We start from the raw sequence: 17,105 nt of genomic DNA, 5'->3' as shown, positions 1-17,105 counted from the left end.
TTTCCTTCAGAATCAAAGCACATGTTTATGTTCTACGAAAAAGAGAGAAGCCTCATTTTGTTCAGGCAACAGGAAGTGGTGTAATTCCGAAAATTCACTGTCTGTGATAAAACCTTTGGTCCTTGGTTTCATGAAAAAATGATCGGAACAAAATTATCCAGTTATTAATCTGCAACCAGCATTTAAAACGGTTGCCGTTCAAAAGGGCACGCCTACATAAATCGAGTTTCTGATTGGTTCACGATGTCGTCGGTCACTCCGCTAGAAGCAGAAGGGGCGGGACTCTGTGCTGATCTGTGGATGAGCTGCGGCGTCCAGAAAAAAAAAAAAAAAAGAAAAGATAATCAGTATATGATAACCTATGATTGACGCAAACTAAGTTACAAACTCAACCAGCTAAATAGATACTGACAAACCAAAGTGACGAATAGATGAAGTCGGAGAGAAGCCGTACACTTGTTTAGTGATTTCCATTCATCTTTGCGTGTTTGCTCAGCAATACATCACGAACAGCAGGCTAGTTAGCTACATGATGATGGCCAGCTGAACATTATTTTGCCTTCAGCATTTATTATTATTATTAAGCTCACTTCTGTACCGTCGTGGGGTGGGATCTTTATCTTCATAACCATGCTTTCGTGCTTTAAACGTTGCCTTTTCATACATATTTTCCACGTGCCCTCCTAAGCTTGTAATTGTCTGCTCTGAGCTGCTTGTGCGCCGTGAGCTACCAAGCTAAGCTAACAGTATAGGAATAGTGTGTGCATGGGCCAAACCCCATTCACACATTAGCTTGCTGCTAACCAGCCACTGGATCTCTTACAAGTTTGGACCAGAAACAGGAGAGTTTTCTAGAAGCATACACAGTGCAGGCCGAAGAAGCAGAATGTTGATTTGCAGAAAGCGACGGATCGTTTCCTTAGGCACTGATCGAGAGCTATATTGATCCTAAAGAGCAACGCAAGAAGCCTCAATCCGTCTATATACGCTACAAAATGAGCTCAAAGTGAACTGAGACATTGGCCTGCTTCGGGTAACAGGGCCACTGGCTTTCAACGATGTAGCTCTGTAAACTACGTGCAATTTTGCGGCGTATGTACGAGGACAATAACGATGAACAATCAAGGAATGAGGTCACAAGAGAAGATGGAGCTGGACCTAGACATCTCGTCGTCACTTGTTACGAGCGATGGGCAGCTGAGACGATCGAACAGCGAACCGATGATAAACGGCCTGAGGTGAAGATGGACATTACTTATTGCGTTTAGTTATCATATTAACATCTACATCAGGCTTCGTTGTGTAATGTAGAACATATCTGGTCTCTAGAACATACTGGAAGTGTCACAAAACCTCGCCAGCTGTCTATCTAGACATCAGCTTTGGGTATTATTTAGGGTTCTCGCACGCCCATGAAGCCCTCACATGCTGTCTAGTCCAGGTTTTCAGCTCAGTAGGTTTTAAGACTTAAATTTTTCCATGCATGGCTGTTGTAGATGTTCTGTCTCATGGGTAGAGAGAATAGACAAGCAGCCATGCTAGAATAATATCTGACGAGTCAACAGGGCCACCAGTCTCTCAAGAACAGGCTGTGTTGGTAGTATAAAACTCTCACATTTGGCACAGCATTGGCATAAATGCATTTAAATGAATAGTTTTAGTAGATGTTAAAACGGAGTAATTGAAGTGGAGTTCTCTCTCCCCAGTGACGCTTCACAGGTGTACCAGAGAGAGGTTCTCCGAAGCAGAAGAAACAGTACAACGGTTGTTCGACCCAATATGGTATTTATCATGTTGCAGAATGGCACCTGAAAGAAAATGGTGTGGTTTTTGTATAACTTGGTAAATTACATTTTGTTATTGGATGTTTTATGCTTTTTAGGTTCCATCTTCGCCAGTACGTGTACCAAGCACAAGACTGCAACGGATCAAACAGGTACAAACTAAGTTTGCAATATTTTCAAATGCATCGTATTTGACTTTGGCTGAAGTTGACATTAAACGTGTATTGCTGAGGGTACGTAGTTTTTATAAAAAAATATGTAGAGCATGTCAGACTCGCCACTCTCATATATTTCCATGTGGTAGTGTGTGTTTAAAGTACATGCTAAAATTAAACTTTGGAGTTTCGCTAACCACCAGTCTTACAGCTCTACAGACTGATTGGTAGTACCATGCTCCAACACAGGGTTCTAGATATGTACAAAAAGTCACTGTTGAATTTGGTGGTTGATCTCATTGTTTGGGATGCAGAATATGTCCTCATGGGGGCTGTTGTTTGCATGTTTCTTTTTAGGAAGAGGGTGTTGATGTGATGAATCGAGAAACTGCCCATGAGCGGTAAGCACTTGTCTCTCCTACAGCTACTGAACCTTCAGGGCATTGGTTTCCCATTTATCAAACGCTGACAGCAAATGTTTTTTCCACTGCTAGTGTTTGTAATATTCCTTGACATGTAGAGCTGGAAATATGCCATAATATACAATTTGGCTGAGATCTTTGGTTGGAGGGAAAATGTTAGTAGCATTTGGTGACATCTCTACTCTTCTGCTGTTTTTGTTTTCCCCTCAATCTCCATCATTCTAGAGAGGTGCAGGCAGCCATGCAGATAAGCCAGTCTTGGGAGGAGAGTCTTAGTCTGGTAAGAAAGATCATTTGGATTAAACCCCATGTCCGCTTAGACCCCATGAAATGGCTTCATAAGTGCACTTTTCTATCTTGTGTTGACACATTTCCTGTTGAAATCAGAAGTTTGGGTGGGACATTTTTTTTAATGACTTTTAGTTTATATCACAGCCGTGAATCATGATTTGCTACTTGCTTGTGGTAGTAGGAGTGGAGATGTTCTCATTCTGTAGAGCATTTGGTTAGACAGAACGTCTCTGCAAGAGGAGTCGTCAATAATTTTGGTACATTTTACTTGAAGATAATTGTAATTGTGTAAATCTGCTCAAAGGTTTTGTCCAATCTTAAGAGTACCCTATTATAGACATGGGTTAAAAGCCATGAAACTATGTTTTAAATATCACAGAGTCTTTAAAAACAGAGGCAATGATGCTCTTTCACAATTATTGATGATTGCATGCAGTAGCTATTTTGCTACACTTTTACTTTCCCTTACTGGTGGGACTGTGGAAAAGAAAACAAGCATGCTAGAGAAAAGCTCATGGAGTCAACAGGGCCACCAGTTTCTCAAGCACAGGCTGGATTGGTAGTATAAAGCTCCAACACTGAACCAACAGTCACTGATTTGGTTAATTAGCAGTTGTATTAATGTGGTATTGGCTTTGATTTATATGGCTGTGTTTTGCTTCTGTAGAGTGATAATGATCTTGAGAAATCTTCCTCATCTCCAAAGCGGATCGATTTTGTGCCTGTGTCCCCTGCTCCTTCACCCACCAGAGGGATTGGGAAAAAGGTATTTAAAACATTTATATTTTTCTGTCAGGTGCTTGCCATAATGCTTTATTTAAAGGTGAAGCGTGTCATTTTATTCAATGTTAAAACACTTATTTATCCCAGCTTAATATGCAGAAACAACTATAAGCAATTTTTTTTGTTGATTCCTCTGAAGTGTAAATGCTTTGGCTCTCTGGCGTAGGGCTGGGCGATTGGGCAATGTAATCGGGTATCTACAATATCTTACAAAGATGACGATTGAGACATTCAATTGACTGACGATGATCGACTATATCGGGAATTGGCAAAACCATGGATCTTGGAAGTCAGCAAATATATTAAACAGTAGCTCAGGGTGTGAAATTAGCACACTCCACCGTCAAATGTGACGAGGCTGAATCCAGTTCGTAAGCTCCTCGTCCAAATGTATTTCATTCACGGGTAAATTTGCTCATCTACCCGCAACAGGCAGGCTACCTGTAAGACGTCTTGGAGTGACATGAAATGCTGTTAGTCACAAAGACACATGCTTCATGAAACACACTTTATTATATTTTTAAGAACAGACAAAAGAAAAGCAGTGAATGCTCATATCTGATTTGCTCTTTGTTCAGAGGCGTCCAGCACGAGCCTGTCTTGTGGAACACGCATGTAGAGTTATCACTTTTTTTCTTTTTATCCATTTCATTCATCTGAAAACTGTAAAAATAATGTTGACTATGAGAATGCTGTAAATGATCTGCGATCATCTCAGGAGGTGCTGTGAGTTTAGTTTACTTTATTTCCACGGAGCAGTTCGCGGTTAACATGCATTGTGAATGCAACTCTGGTTCGGTAATATATCTATGTATTAAAGAAACAAAGACTAAAGTAATCATAAAATAATACAAGACACCTTCACCTTGAACCTAAAATGAGTTCTATTTCATTTTCTTTAGGCAGCATTAACTGTATTACCAAAACGCAATACAAACACAAATTTGATAACACACATTTGGCAGCATTATTTTGGAAACTTAATTTATTAGGCTTTATTATTATGATCATTATCATCTTGACATTTTTATAATTGTTTTTAGTTCTTAAACCGTAGGCTATTAGTAATTTTCCACCTGTTGTCGCTGACTGATACTCACTTGATGGCAAATGGAGCCGTTTGAGACGGTAAATGTTTGGATTTGGGGAGGTGGTTAAATAAGATTTTTTGATCACTTTTAAAGTGCAATTTGAATTTAGAAATGTCTTGTTTTTTGTGTTTTAATAAATGCTTTAAATTTAAAGCAAAATCAATAAAGCAAAAATATTCGCTGATCCTCGGAAGGGGAGTTGAAGATATAATCTTATATTGCGATATTTTAACGCTAAAATATTTTTTACATATCACCCAGCCCTACTCTGGCGCTAATAAAACATTGCTCTGTTTGTGCGGGCATCCCAACATGGCAAGATTGGCTAAAACTATCCGTTTTCCCAGAAAAATGGGAAAGTAGTCAGGAAACCTGTTTGAAAATGGTCATTACTATTTTGTTTGATGCAGAAATAACATGCTTGGGGTTAGTAACCAACTTAGAAAGTAAGTGTGACTGAAAGTGAAGTTTTTATTTTTATTTTGATTGAAACTATGTAATTGGATTTCTCTGGATTGTCTCTTTTTAATGAGCAGCAGTGCTTCTCTCCCTCTCTGCAAATCCTGGTGAGCAGTAACGGTCTGACACCCAGTCCTGTTCCCAGCCCAACACGCCGCTTCAGGTGAGTTCTGTACAATCATTATGCCGCAGTAGGAATGTTTGCCATTTGTTTTGTTTTTTTCTCCACAATTTGGAATGCCTAATTCCCAATGCGCACTAAGTCCTTGTGGTGGCGTAGTGACTCAATCCGGGTGGCAGAGGACGAATCTCAGTTGCCTCCATGTCTGAGACCGTCAGTCTGCACATCTTATCACGTGGCTTGTTGAGCATGTTACCGCAGAGACATAGCACGCGTGGAGGCTTCACGCTACTCTCCACGGCATCCACGCACAACTCGCCACGTGCCACACCGAGAGCAAGAACCACATTATAGTGAACGTGATGAGGTTACCCCATGTGACTCTACCCTCCCTAGCAACCAGGCCAATTTGGTTGCTTAGGAGACCTGGCTGGAGTCACTCAGCACACCCTGGTGGTAGTCAGTGTCATTACTCGCTGAGCTACCCAGGCCTCCAATGTTTGCTATTGTTATATCCTAGTATATTGCATTTTTCAGTAGCTTATCACTTATCAAAAGTTTGCCCAGCAGGAGGAGTCAGAGCCCAATCAACTGCATCAGGCCCAGCATTCTGGGCCCTCTTAAACGCAAAGGTAAGCAAGCAGTTAACTTTTATAAATATAAAAAAAAACCTTTTTATTATTATTATAAGGACTGGGTAAAAATATAGATTTTCTGATGCATCAATTTTTGTTTAAACAATATTGATTTTTAAATCCCATAAATGATCTTTTACTCTGTGGCATCCCTGTACAGTGAGTAAATTACACCAAATTCCGTGCTTTGCGACTAAAAATGTCTGTGATTAGACACTAGCTGCTAAATGTTCAGATTTCACCCACCAGTGTTTGAGTAGTAAAGTTTAGCAGCCAGATCCTTTAACTGTATGTTAAGAGTAAAAGTTTGCTTTGACTCGTTCTGTGTCCAAAGATGAGATCCATGCAATCCATGTCACTGAAAAATGTCTGTTTTAAAACCCTTTCTGCTCTTTAGAGTCAGTTGTTGATTTTAAAACCACAAACAAAGAAACCTGTAATTCTAATCACTCATAACACAAATGAGATAAAGCCATTTGAGTCCTCTCTCGTTAATATGCGTTCACTGGCTAAATTCTTATAAGTACCAATTATGCATGTAAATTATAAACATATTATATTGCACATATATTTTGTTACATATGCGATTTTTCTAGACATTTATTGATGGGATACACTGAATTTGAACAGTTTTCAAAAGCTAATGTGTGACCAATATGATGAAAAATGAATAAAATTATTTGGATAAATGAATATTTTTGAATTGAATCAATAAGGGTTAACTAGAAGGCAAGGGTCCCTTTATAATTAAAAGCATTAGCTGACAGAGAATTTACTTCATATGTAAGCAAAATGGACATTGTAACCAAATTATACCCCTCTGAATCGATATCAGGTCCGAATCGAATTGAGACCTTGTGAATCGGAATTGAAAGGTATTGGGAAATCTGTATCAATACCCAGTCCTATATATATATATATATATATATATATATATATATATATATATATATATTATTTTTTTTATTATTATTATTATTATATCCAGTGGGTCACTTTGGATACCTATAAAACTACTTTCTGTTGGATCATTTTTTTTTTTTTTTTTTTTCCAGGGGAAATGGAGACGGAAAGCCAGCCCAAAAGGCTCTTTCAGGGAACCACCAACATGCTCTCCACAGAAGTGTCCCACCTGCCGGAACTTAACACCTGGTGAGTTATCTCCAGCAGATTTCATTATTTTAATTGAGTACATTTCAGTACAAGTCTCTCAGGATATGTTGTATTAGAAGTGTATGTACACTTAAAGTGTTGGGTTGTAAATTCACCAATAGTAAAATAACCTCAGGAGAGATCATGACCTTACTCTGTTCATATTTTTTTTAAATACTTTCTCTTAGCTCTGCTTGATATACAGAGACCACTCATAGCCATTCATAGGTTGATTTCCCAGAAAAGTGTGAACACTGGCTCTGTGGCGCTTTCAAATCATTGCTCGGTTTAAGCATCCTGACACTGCAACATTAACTCAACCAATGTTGTGCATTCGGGACGGGACTGTCTGTTTGACCACTAGCAGATGGGTGGAGGGTTTAATGCTGAAATTTCAACTTGACTTAAATTATGCCACTAAGGTATTTTCAGAGATAGCACTGCTGGTGCATAAACCATTTTTATTATTAGACCAAAGCCATTAACCTTTGTCTCTCTCCACCAGTCTCTCTCCAGATCTTCTGGATGGAAGTCTCAGTAGTGTTGGCTCGTCCTCGGACTCACCTGCCAAGATGGAAGGAGTGTCGTCCTCCTCCAGTAACTCTCCCCTCACACCCCTCCAAGATTTCTCTCCTAAGTGAGCCACTGAGCATCAGGGACACGATAGGAGAGGATGGAGAATTAGGACTGCTGCTCGGGCCTTCTTCTAGTCTTTTCAGTTTCTTTTCCAATGCCTTCCCAACATGCCTTTTGTTCTCATCCTGAACTGGCCTGTTATCTGCTTGCCAGTGGATAAAGTAGGTGTTTGCATTAAAGGAAAACAGACCCTCATTGGGACAGACCCTAAAGGTGATGTATAAGCATTGAGAGACTGTGGATGCTTTTGAATCAGCTGCTATAAATGGATTTAAAACATGGTGTATAGATTTGTATCAAAGTGAACAGCATTACAGCATCCAGCCCATCTGAAATACTTAATTACTGTAGTTGTCTTAGATGAGAGGAATGCCACAGCAAGGAAACTGAATGGGTCTTGAATTTTTCTTTTTATTTTCCTCAAGACAATTAACTTGTTTGATAAGGTTTTGAAAAAACCGCTGTAAACAGGATAACAACTACAGGCCTGTTCTTTTATTTACAATCACAACTTGCCAACTGGTATTGTGTGTTAGAATTAACTTATTTTTGCTTCTCTTTTATTTGTATGTATGTACATAAGATTTAATCCTCCTAAGTCATCCTGTAATAATTGGTGGTGAAACGTGCAGAGGTAAAGTGAAGAGCAAACTGACCGCTGCCTCTTCTAGAGTTCTATTAGCAGTGCAGCTGCACATTAAAGGGGCAATAAAAATGTATTGGCTTTGTTCGGAATGTGATTGTAAAATCTGATTTAATTGTTTTCATTTGTGAATTGAAAGAGTAGCGTTTTGTTCTACAAACCGCAGTGTAAATCTTTTTTTCTGAATGTCTTTGCAAACCACAGTACGTGGTGTCATGTTGATGAGTTAAGTGTGTTTGTTGTTTACTTGCTGATTTTGTTTTTGTCCTGTGGACTCTTAATTATTTTACGCTGTCCTGTTGTCTCAACAAACAGTACTTTGAAAAGCCTCTGCATGTGAAGTTTGTTGAGGAAGATCGGAGTGCTTTCATGAACAAGTAGTTGTACTCCGCTCTCCCTGAACAAAAAAAAAATCTTCCTTTCATCATATCTGAGATTTCCAGATGTCAGAAATAAATTATTTGTCCAGCTATTGCCTTTTTTTGAGACATCGGTTTTATTGGAATACCAGCCAGAGATCTGTGTTCTCCCACTGTGGTTATTGTCTTTAAAGACACAATGATCAGGATAGTTTTAAAATCTAGACCTAGATTTATACTGAAGCATTTCATTTTCAGTTTATTGCTAAATCAAACTGCTGCCTGACTAAAGGGAACAGAGGCTTTAAAATATCTCACCTTTGGTCTGCTGTACCAAATGTTACAAAGTTTAAAACAAGACTAATGAAACAATTAATGTACAGAGAAAATTTTGTTATAGGTTATTCCCCCAGCTGGCCTATTGACTAGAGTTTTAGACTAACAAGCAACAACAAGAGAAGACAGCCTGACAAGATATGGAAAATGTTGATTGCATTGCTGTTCTGATTACAATATACAAGAATTACACTAATTTATTTGGAAGACATATCTACTTCTAAAGTGTTTTATCACACTGCAATGTTAAAGGGATAGTTCACCCAAAAATTAAAATTCTCTCATTTACTGTTACGTCACCCTCATGCCATCCCAGATAAGTATGACTTTCTTCAGCAGAACACAATAATGTATATGTAAAAATATATATCTCAGCTCTGTAGGTCCATACAATGCAAGTGAATGGTGATTAGACTTTTGTAGCTCCAAAAATCACAAAGGAAATAGAAATAATTCATAAGAATCCAGTGTTTAATTCCATATACTCAGAAGCAACATAATAGGTGTGGGTGAGAAACAGATGTGAAAGTGAAACTAAACCGGGACATGACTTTCAGATGTAAAATTGAAAGTGGAGATTGAGTAAAAAAAAAAAAAAAAAGACTTAAATTTTGATTTGTTTCTCACCCACACCTATTATATTGTTTCTCAACATATGGATTTAAACACTGGAGTGTTATGGATTACTTCTGCAGAGGTCTGGCCACCATTCACTTGCATTGTATAGACCTACAAGCTGAGATATTCTTCTAAAAATCTTTGTCTTCTGCTGAAGAAAGTCATACACATCTGGAATGGCATGAGGGTGAAAGTAAATGAGAGAATTTTAAATTTTGCATGAACTATCCCTTTAAATATTGCTTCTAAAGCCAACTTAAATCTGATTCAGAAACTTTCAGAAATATTTAATGTTGCAAATAATACTAACACATGACTTTCTAGGAAATGCCTTTTAAAAATCAACTTGGTTTATTTGATGTGGATATCTATAAAGATAATGTGCACAAGATTTAAGCAGTGGACAAATATAAGAGCAATTCAAAAAACAAGGGTGTCAAGATGTGAGAATCTTCCCTTGTGGCAAACTATGCATGTTCATTTATCAAACACAAAAAGCAATTCACAGACACACAGAATATGACGCAAGACAACACATTTAATTTAATGTACTCATGTTCTTCTACACCCCCTCCCACCTAACAAGATAGTCAGCTGGGCCCAGTTGGCAGCTCAGTCATTTTTCCATCGATAAACACAATACGCCCAACCCCCACCCATGGATCTTTGCGTCTTCATTGTTTCGGTATGTTTGAGACGTCATTTAAAAAGTTAGTTCCTGTTTAGAGGAAGTTTCTCAGACATGTTTCCCTGTCCTCAGAACACTCCTGGCTGAGATAAGTCCATATCTCCCCTCTTCATCATCTTAGTTCCATTTTCATTCAGCAAGGTCAATTTGAAGAGCACTTCAAGTGCGTAGAATAACCATTGTAAGAAGACCTGTGCAACATTGGAAAGAATATTGAAAAAGTGCATAAGACAAGCAAACTGGGAAGATCCAAATATGTTGCATGCATTCTACTGCATATTTGTTAAAGGGATAGTTTACCAAAAAATACAATTTTGTAATAGTTTACTCACCCTAAACATTGTGCCTAACATCTCCCTTTGTGTTCCAAAATCATTTAGGTTTGGAACAACATTAGGGTAAGTACATAATGACAGAATTGTAATTTTTGGGTGTGCTATCACTTCAAAGGAATGTTCCGGGTTCAATACAAGTTAAGCTCAATTGACAGCATTTGTGGCATAATGATGATTACCACGAAAAAAATTTTCAACTAGTCCCTTCTTTTCTTTAAAAAAAGCACAAATCTGGTTATAGTGAGGCACTTACAATGGAAGTGAATGAGGCCAATTTTTTGAGGGTTTAAAGGCAGAAATGTGAAGCTTATAATTTAATATAACCACTTACATTAATTCTCCTGTTAAAACTTATGTATTATCTGAGCTGTAAAGTTGTTTAAATTGTGATTTTTGGGTTTGTTGACAATACATCGTCATGGCAAAAAAGTTGTAAAATTGGCTATAACTTTACACAGAAAAGTTAGTAAACCACTTTATCATTCTAAAATCATTTTTACACGCATATCCTTAATGTCTTGTGGCTATACTTTTGAAACAGTGAGTCTTTTAACACATTCACTTCCATTGTAAATGCCTCACTGCAACACAGATTTGTGCTTTTTTTTTAAGGGACGAGTGAAAATACATTTGTGTGGTAATCAATATTATGCCACAAATGCTGTCGATTGAGCTTAACTTGTATTGAACCCGGAATATTCCTTTAATGACACCTGTTAGATTATAGTATCTAATAGTAATCGTTCTGTTGTGTTTTGGCATCATCAAATGTATGAATTATTCTGTATGGTAATGTCAATACTTCAACTTACCTAAAACATAAGCAGCTACAAGTTTCTTGTTAACACTTAAGTGGAGGTAGACAGGCACTGTGGATTCCTGCTCTCCCAAAGTTGGGAGCATAAGGGCTGCCATACACACCAGGCCTAAAAGGACAGTTAGGAGGCTGGGGCCCCCAGATGCTGTGCGGCTCTCTGTGCGGAAAGAAACACACATGGAAAAAAGGCTTTAACATGAAAGTGAACCACACATTTTGTTTGACCACAGCTATTTGGCGCCACCAAGTGGGACATGAACTGAACAGCAAGAGCATTGCAAAATAACTGACCATGGAATCTTTCCATAATTAAAGATAACTTATGCTGACAAATGTGCGGCAAATATCTTCACCACCTCATACAAATACATTGAAATGATGGACAAATGAAAAGTCTACCATAATATTATCAGAATTTGCAAATAATTAATAATTCGAAATAAGACCAAAAGCATGCATCAAGTTGATAGGGTCAATTTTGATTTAAATTTTGACTTGATTTATGTTGGTATTTAAGGGATAATTCACCCAAAAAATTTAAATTCTCTCATCATTTACTCACCCTCATGCATCCCAGATGTGTGACATTCTTTTTTCAGCATAACACAAACAAAGATTTTTAGAAGAATATATCAGCTCTGTAGGTCCATACAATGCAAGTGAATGGTGATCACACCTTTGTATCTCCAAAAATTACATAAAGGAAACAGAGAAGAAATCCAGAAGACTCCAGTGGTTAAATCCATGTCTTCCGAAGCAATCAAAATTTAAGCCCTTTTTTTTTTTTTTTAACTCTAAATCTCCAAATTCACTTTTACATCTGAAAGTCACATGTGGTGCCTGTTTAGTTTCACATTCACAACTTAATTGTATGGACCTAGAGAGCAGAGATATTTTTCTAAAAATCTTAATTTGTGTTCTGCTGAAGTACTAAAGTCATACATGACTGTGACGTGTGTGAGTAAATGACAAGAGAATTTTAATTTTTGGCATGAGTGTGAGTAAATGATAAGAGAAATTTTAATTTTTGTGTGAACTATCCCTTTAACTAAGCACCTGTCTGGAATGCAGTCTGCTCAAAGAACACTCTGTCGGCAAGTTGCTCTTTCATCCTGCGCTCCTCCTCCAGGGGTCGGACCTGGGGCTGCTCCTGAGCGGAGGAGGGCAGCAGAGTGGCCATTACTTCCTTCCTGCCCAGTGCCTTCCTCTGACTCTGCTCAGACACCTGCAGCCGGAACTTATCAATCACTCCATAATGGCAAGCCCGCACATCCCTATGGCGGATCACGCTGTTTGGAGAAAAACACAAGAAATGAAAGAAACCAAAGGTTGTGCAAGGCTCAATCATATTTCTATTCGAAATATTTAACTTGCAATGACCTGGTGACTTACATATCCACACAACATTGTGGTTTAACAGCACCAGTGGCATCCACCACTGCATACTTGTTTGGCGCTGTGCACAAAACTGACAAGGTGCAAGAACAATCAGTTAGAAAGAGAACCTCTACTTACGAGTGTTGAGGCAAATGGTTGAGCTCTCAATGAAAACAACTCACCTTTGAATTTAAGAGCAAACTCATAAGGGTTGTAGAGGGTGAGCACCTGCTTATGTGAAGCCTGCTCATCTGCATAGAACACCAGCTCAGTGGGGAACACAAACACTGGAAGGCTTCCCTCCACTTGGTCAGGCTGCCGACTCTGCTGCTGCATTGACTCAAGCTGAGCTCGCTTCCTCCGTCCTTTATCGTATTCCCTCTCCCTCTCAGAGCTGTAACGTTGCAGAGATCCAGTTCGTAATGCAGCCAGTTCAGCTATTTGGAAGCATGACGTTAATCTCTGAAAAGACAGAAATAGGGTAATTTCATCATGACAGTCTTTATGCAGTTTTTATATATAAATATATATATAAACGATCAACGCGAGTGATAAAATTTTTGTTTGTGTTTTTTTCTCCCCAATTTGGAATGCCCAATTCCCAATGCGCTCTAAGTCCTCGTGGTGGCGTAGTGACTCACCTCAATCCGGGTGGCGGAGGATGAATCTTAGTTGCCTCAGACAGTCAATCCGCGCATCTCATCACGTGGCTTGTTGAGCGCGTTACCGCGGAGACATAGCACATGTGGAGCCTTCACGCTATTCTCTGCGGCATCCACGCACAACTCACCACGCGCCCCACCGAGAGCGAGAACCACATTATAGCGACCACGAGGAGGTTACCCCATGTGACTCTACCCTCCCTAGCAACCGGGCCAATTTGGTTGCTTAGGAGACCTGGCTGGAGTCACTCAGCACACCCTGGATTCGAACTTGCCACTCCAGGGGTGATAGCCAGCGTCTTTACTCGCTGAGCTACCCAGGCTCCCCAACAATTCTTTATGTTGAATTTAATGACTTAAGACACTTCCTAAAAGGTATACTTTCTATAGATATGCTTCAGAAGAGTGAAATAAACACAAGTAAGTGCTGAAAAGTAGAGGTCAACCGATAGTAGATTTTACTGATACCGATAACTAAAGTGGTGGAAAAGGCAGATAACAGATTAATCGGCCAATAGTTTTTTTTTAAATACATTTATAGAATGATAAACATTTTCTTAGTCTTTCATTAAAATGAGGGGCACATGCAGAGAGGCTACAAGAATCTTACATGAATAAAATCCCAAAAGCAGTTTATTGTGCAACCAAAATCGCAAAAATAACCAGATAAATGAAGATTTTGTGCATAATGTGGGCCTTTTAACAATAAACAAGCCCGAAATACACCGGGGACTCTTATTTTGAAATGACAGAGACTTGGCTCCATTACAATGCTTTATATGAAAGGCTATTTTCCAAATTGAGCTTTTTATAGCCTATATAATCACCAGATGAAGAGTTTTGTAGATACAGTTCACCAGAGTAGGTTTACTGATGAGGAATAAAAAAGAAATTATCGGCAACTCTCAGCATAGATTTTTGCCGATAAGCAGTAGATCCAAAAAGCAACTATTGGCACCGATTAATCGGTAAAACTGATATATCGTTCGACTTCTACTGAAAAGTTCTTATTATAAACAAATAAAGGCTGACAATACTAATGTAGTTAAACAGTAATTCATTCAGTAATTCCAATTTCTTTACAGTAATTCAGATGTTGATATGAAATGTGGAGATAAATATTATTAAAGCCAAGTGAAACTGAAAGGCAAGGGACAATATAATCTGATAACGGTGTGAATGTAATGAAGACTGATGGATGCCAAGATCTCTTTGCAAAAACAAGTTCATGCCTCCACGTGGCTAGTCATGTGACCATATTTACTTGAAATCTCCTTAAACTCCAGCAGGATTTCGCAATACAATTCAAACCATTACATAAAGTACGCCAAATTTAACCGTCCAACATCCAACCAATGAGATCAACAAAACAGAATGACAGCTGGCAAATACACCAAGGATGTCTATTGTCTCATATATCGGTCTAGAGATCAGTTTAACCAGGTTTTATGAATACCAAACAAATACACCCAGCAGGGCAGGTTAGACAAATATTCCACAATTAAAAATACTAAATAATTACAAAGTGTATTTCGTATAATGTTATAATCCTGTCGAATGACTGATGTCAAACAACAATGTCTTCAGCAGATCGGATAATGTCGTGACAGACCTTTTGTCCTCTTGAAGCCTATTGTGTTATGCTGACTACATTAGAGCTGTAGGTAACAGGGCATCCATATTCTATTAAATCTATCAACTAAAGCTTTAATCTTCTACCAAATATCATGTGATGTCAAATATTCCCCAACCACAGTTTGCTGCGTATGTCCAATGTTAACTAAATTCTAAACAGATGTCAGTTCCTGCCTAAACATAACACTGTCATTTCAACTCATCCAGAATGAGTAACCACTTCATAAGACATTCGATTAGCAAATATTGTTACTGACTATAGCAATGTATTAAACACAATATTAAACACTGTTCGAAGTATGTATTAGATATTGACGTATTGCTTTCTGTGGTCATGCTAGCATAACAAAAATCCAACACCGAGATAACAGAGCGCTTAACAGTACATAATTTAATGCCACTTTTTAAAGTATAATGTATATCTAAAAAGGTATAAAATAAGATATTTACCTCACTACTGTTTACCGTTTAACGATATTTATTTCAAATCCCACCCCGTTTCCTTTTTTCTTTGTCAACAATACACTGCAAATCGACCGTTGAATGCTGGGATACTGGAGGGCGCAGGAACAGAGACCTTCCATCATTATGGCCTACAAGGTTTGCAAAGCAATGTACAACGCGGCAAACCATAGACAACTGGCGAGGAGACCAGAGGACGTTTTTTAAAGATATGTCTATGGAGGAGATGCTTCAGTGCGATGAATAAACTACGTTTGTGAGAAAAAAAAATCTCATCCCATAATGAATTGATCGCCTGTCCGCTAACCTTCAACATGTGTTACACTAAACAATTCTTTTGGAATGAACTATGTGTGGAGTTTACTATGATAAAATCGCTGTTTATAAGAGAAGACACAGACAATTTTGCGACATGTAAGGTGTCAGTTTACGGCTCTTCCCTTTCGTTTGCATGGTATCCGCAAACATGGACCTACTGTCCTAACACTCTAATAAACCGTTAAGCTCTCTCCTATCGTAAAAACGCGGAGATTGGTATCTAAGCATAGAAGATCTCTGGTAGGAATTCCGCCAAACGTCCTTCTATTACGTCATTTCAACACATGTAATTTCAGTTGTTTACGGTCTTTTATTCTTTACTTTTCTTTTCTTGCTATTTTTTCTTTTCTTTTTTCTTTATTTATTTTTTACTAATAATTGCTTTCGGAAGGTAAACGATGTTTTCGTTTTTGTTATTCCTCCATAGCTTGACTGTTGTCAAGTGAAAAAAAAAAAAAAAAAAAAAACGTCTTAAAGGGATAGTTCATCTAAAAAATATTTAAATTCTCTCATCATTTACTCACACTCGTGACATCCCAGAAGTGTATCAATTTTTTTCTTCTGCAAAACACAAACTAAGATTTTTAGAAGAATATCTCAGCTCTGTTGGTCCTCACAATGCAAGTAAATGGTGACCAGAACTCAGAAAGTCCAAAAAGGCAGCATACAAGTAATCCATAAGACTCCAGTGGTTAAATTAATATATTCTCAAGCAATTTAATAGGTGTGGCTGAGAAATAGATCAATATTTAAGTCCTTTTTTACTATAGATTTCCACCTTTGACCACCCCAACCAGTAGGTGGTTGAATTTGAAAGTGAAAGTCACTTCCACACCAGAATGATGAAGTGAGAGTGTAAATTTACAGTAAAAAAGGAATAAAGTATTGATCTGTTTCTCACCCGGTGTGGGTATCATATAGCTTCAGAAGATATACTGAACCACTGGAGTCACATGCATTACGTTCATGCTGCCTTTATGTCCTTTTTGGACACTCAGAGTTCTGGTCATCATTCACTTATATCGAATGGACCCACAGAGCTGAGATATTCTTCTAAAAATCTTCATTTGTGTTCAGCAGAAGAAAGTCAAACACATCAGGGATGGCATGAGGGTGAGTAAATGATGAGAGAATTTTTAAGGTTTTGATTGCACAGCTCAAAAGAAGTAGAGTCCAGTGGCAGAGCTGTGTATTTCATTAAAACAAACAAGTTTTTGTGTTGCAAATGACAGTAACAGTACAAGAACCATTAAATAACATAAAAAAAAACAAGTATGAGTGCAGTATCTGAGCAGCCTTAAACTTTTTTGATGTCATTATAGAGCA

At 38.1% G+C, this 17,105-nt stretch overlaps 2 protein-coding genes and 2 non-coding genes across 7 annotated transcripts; 3 read left to right on the top strand and 1 right to left on the bottom strand.

Annotated features, from left to right (window-relative positions):
• Positions 1-283: 283 nt before the first annotated feature.
• On the top strand, positions 284-10,366 carry LOC127418274 (P2R1A-PPP2R2A-interacting phosphatase regulator 1-like). 3 transcript variants are annotated; one of them, XM_051658792.1, is made up of 10 exons: positions 284-1,238; positions 1,707-1,782; positions 1,883-1,936; positions 2,297-2,340; positions 2,587-2,641; positions 3,359-3,418; positions 5,063-5,148; positions 5,674-5,738; positions 6,797-6,893; positions 7,399-10,366. In XM_051658792.1, the coding sequence occupies exons 1-10, from the start codon at positions 1,114-1,116 to the stop codon at positions 7,532-7,534; spliced, it is 798 nt and encodes a 265-aa protein (XP_051514752.1). In that variant the 5' UTR covers positions 284-1,113; the 3' UTR covers positions 7,535-10,366. The 3 variants fall into 3 exon arrangements, with proteins under 3 accessions (XP_051514752.1, XP_051514751.1, XP_051514750.1); XM_051658791.1 differs by having other exon boundaries at positions 3,320-3,418; positions 5,677-5,738; XM_051658790.1 differs by having other exon boundaries at positions 3,320-3,418.
• On the top strand, positions 1,480-1,619 carry LOC127418489 (small nucleolar RNA U109). The gene has a single exon (XR_007893499.1). It is a non-coding gene; the product is annotated as a small nucleolar RNA U109 (small nucleolar RNA).
• LOC127418488 (small nucleolar RNA U109) lies at positions 3,079-3,233 on the top strand. The gene has a single exon (XR_007893498.1). It is a non-coding gene; the product is annotated as a small nucleolar RNA U109 (small nucleolar RNA).
• LOC127418276 (motile sperm domain-containing protein 1-like) lies at positions 9,818-15,585 on the bottom strand. Of its 2 annotated transcripts, none has more exons than XM_051658795.1 (6): positions 15,450-15,585; positions 12,885-13,164; positions 12,718-12,793; positions 12,382-12,614; positions 11,321-11,482; positions 9,818-10,364 (listed from the first exon to the last, which is right to left on the bottom strand). In XM_051658795.1, exons 2-6 carry the CDS (start codon positions 13,036-13,038, stop codon positions 10,333-10,335), a joined length of 657 nt encoding a protein of 218 aa, XP_051514755.1. In that variant the 5' UTR covers positions 13,039-13,164; positions 15,450-15,585; the 3' UTR covers positions 9,818-10,332. The 2 variants fall into 2 exon arrangements, with proteins under 2 accessions (XP_051514755.1, XP_051514754.1); XM_051658794.1 differs by lacking the exon at positions 15,450-15,585 and adding an exon at positions 13,344-15,415.
• Positions 15,586-17,105: the final 1,520 nt, after the last annotated feature.

The sequence above is a fragment of the Myxocyprinus asiaticus genome, chromosome 27 (genome assembly GCF_019703515.2).
Source record: "Myxocyprinus asiaticus isolate MX2 ecotype Aquarium Trade chromosome 27, UBuf_Myxa_2, whole genome shotgun sequence".
NCBI lineage: Eukaryota > Metazoa > Chordata > Actinopteri > Cypriniformes > Catostomidae > Myxocyprinus > Myxocyprinus asiaticus.
This window is presented reverse-complemented; position numbering and strand designations above follow the sequence as displayed.

Bases quoted from the DNA above. Each gene is read 5' to 3' on its own strand.
- LOC127418274 (XM_051658790.1), top strand. From the start codon at position 1,114: ATGAACAATCAAGGAATGAGGTCACAAGAGAAGATGGAGCTGGACCTA. The intron at 2,642-3,319 runs GTAAGAAAGATC...TTGCTTCTGTAG, and splicing joins GGGAGGAGAGTCTTAGTCTG to AGTGATAATGATCTTGAGAA. The intron at 3,419-5,062 runs GTATTTAAAACA...TTTAATGAGCAG, and splicing joins CCAGAGGGATTGGGAAAAAG to CAGTGCTTCTCTCCCTCTCT.
- LOC127418276 (XM_051658795.1), bottom strand. From the start codon at position 13,038: ATGCAGCAGCAGAGTCGGCAGCCTGACCAAGTGGAGGGAAGCCTTCCA. The intron at 12,794-12,884 runs GTGAGTTGTTTT...GCACCTTGTCAG, and splicing joins GTTTGCTCTTAAATTCAAAG to TTTTGTGCACAGCGCCAAAC. The intron at 10,365-11,320 runs GTAAGTTGAAGT...AATGTTGCACAG, and splicing joins TGTAGCTGCTTATGTTTTAG to GTCTTCTTACAATGGTTATT.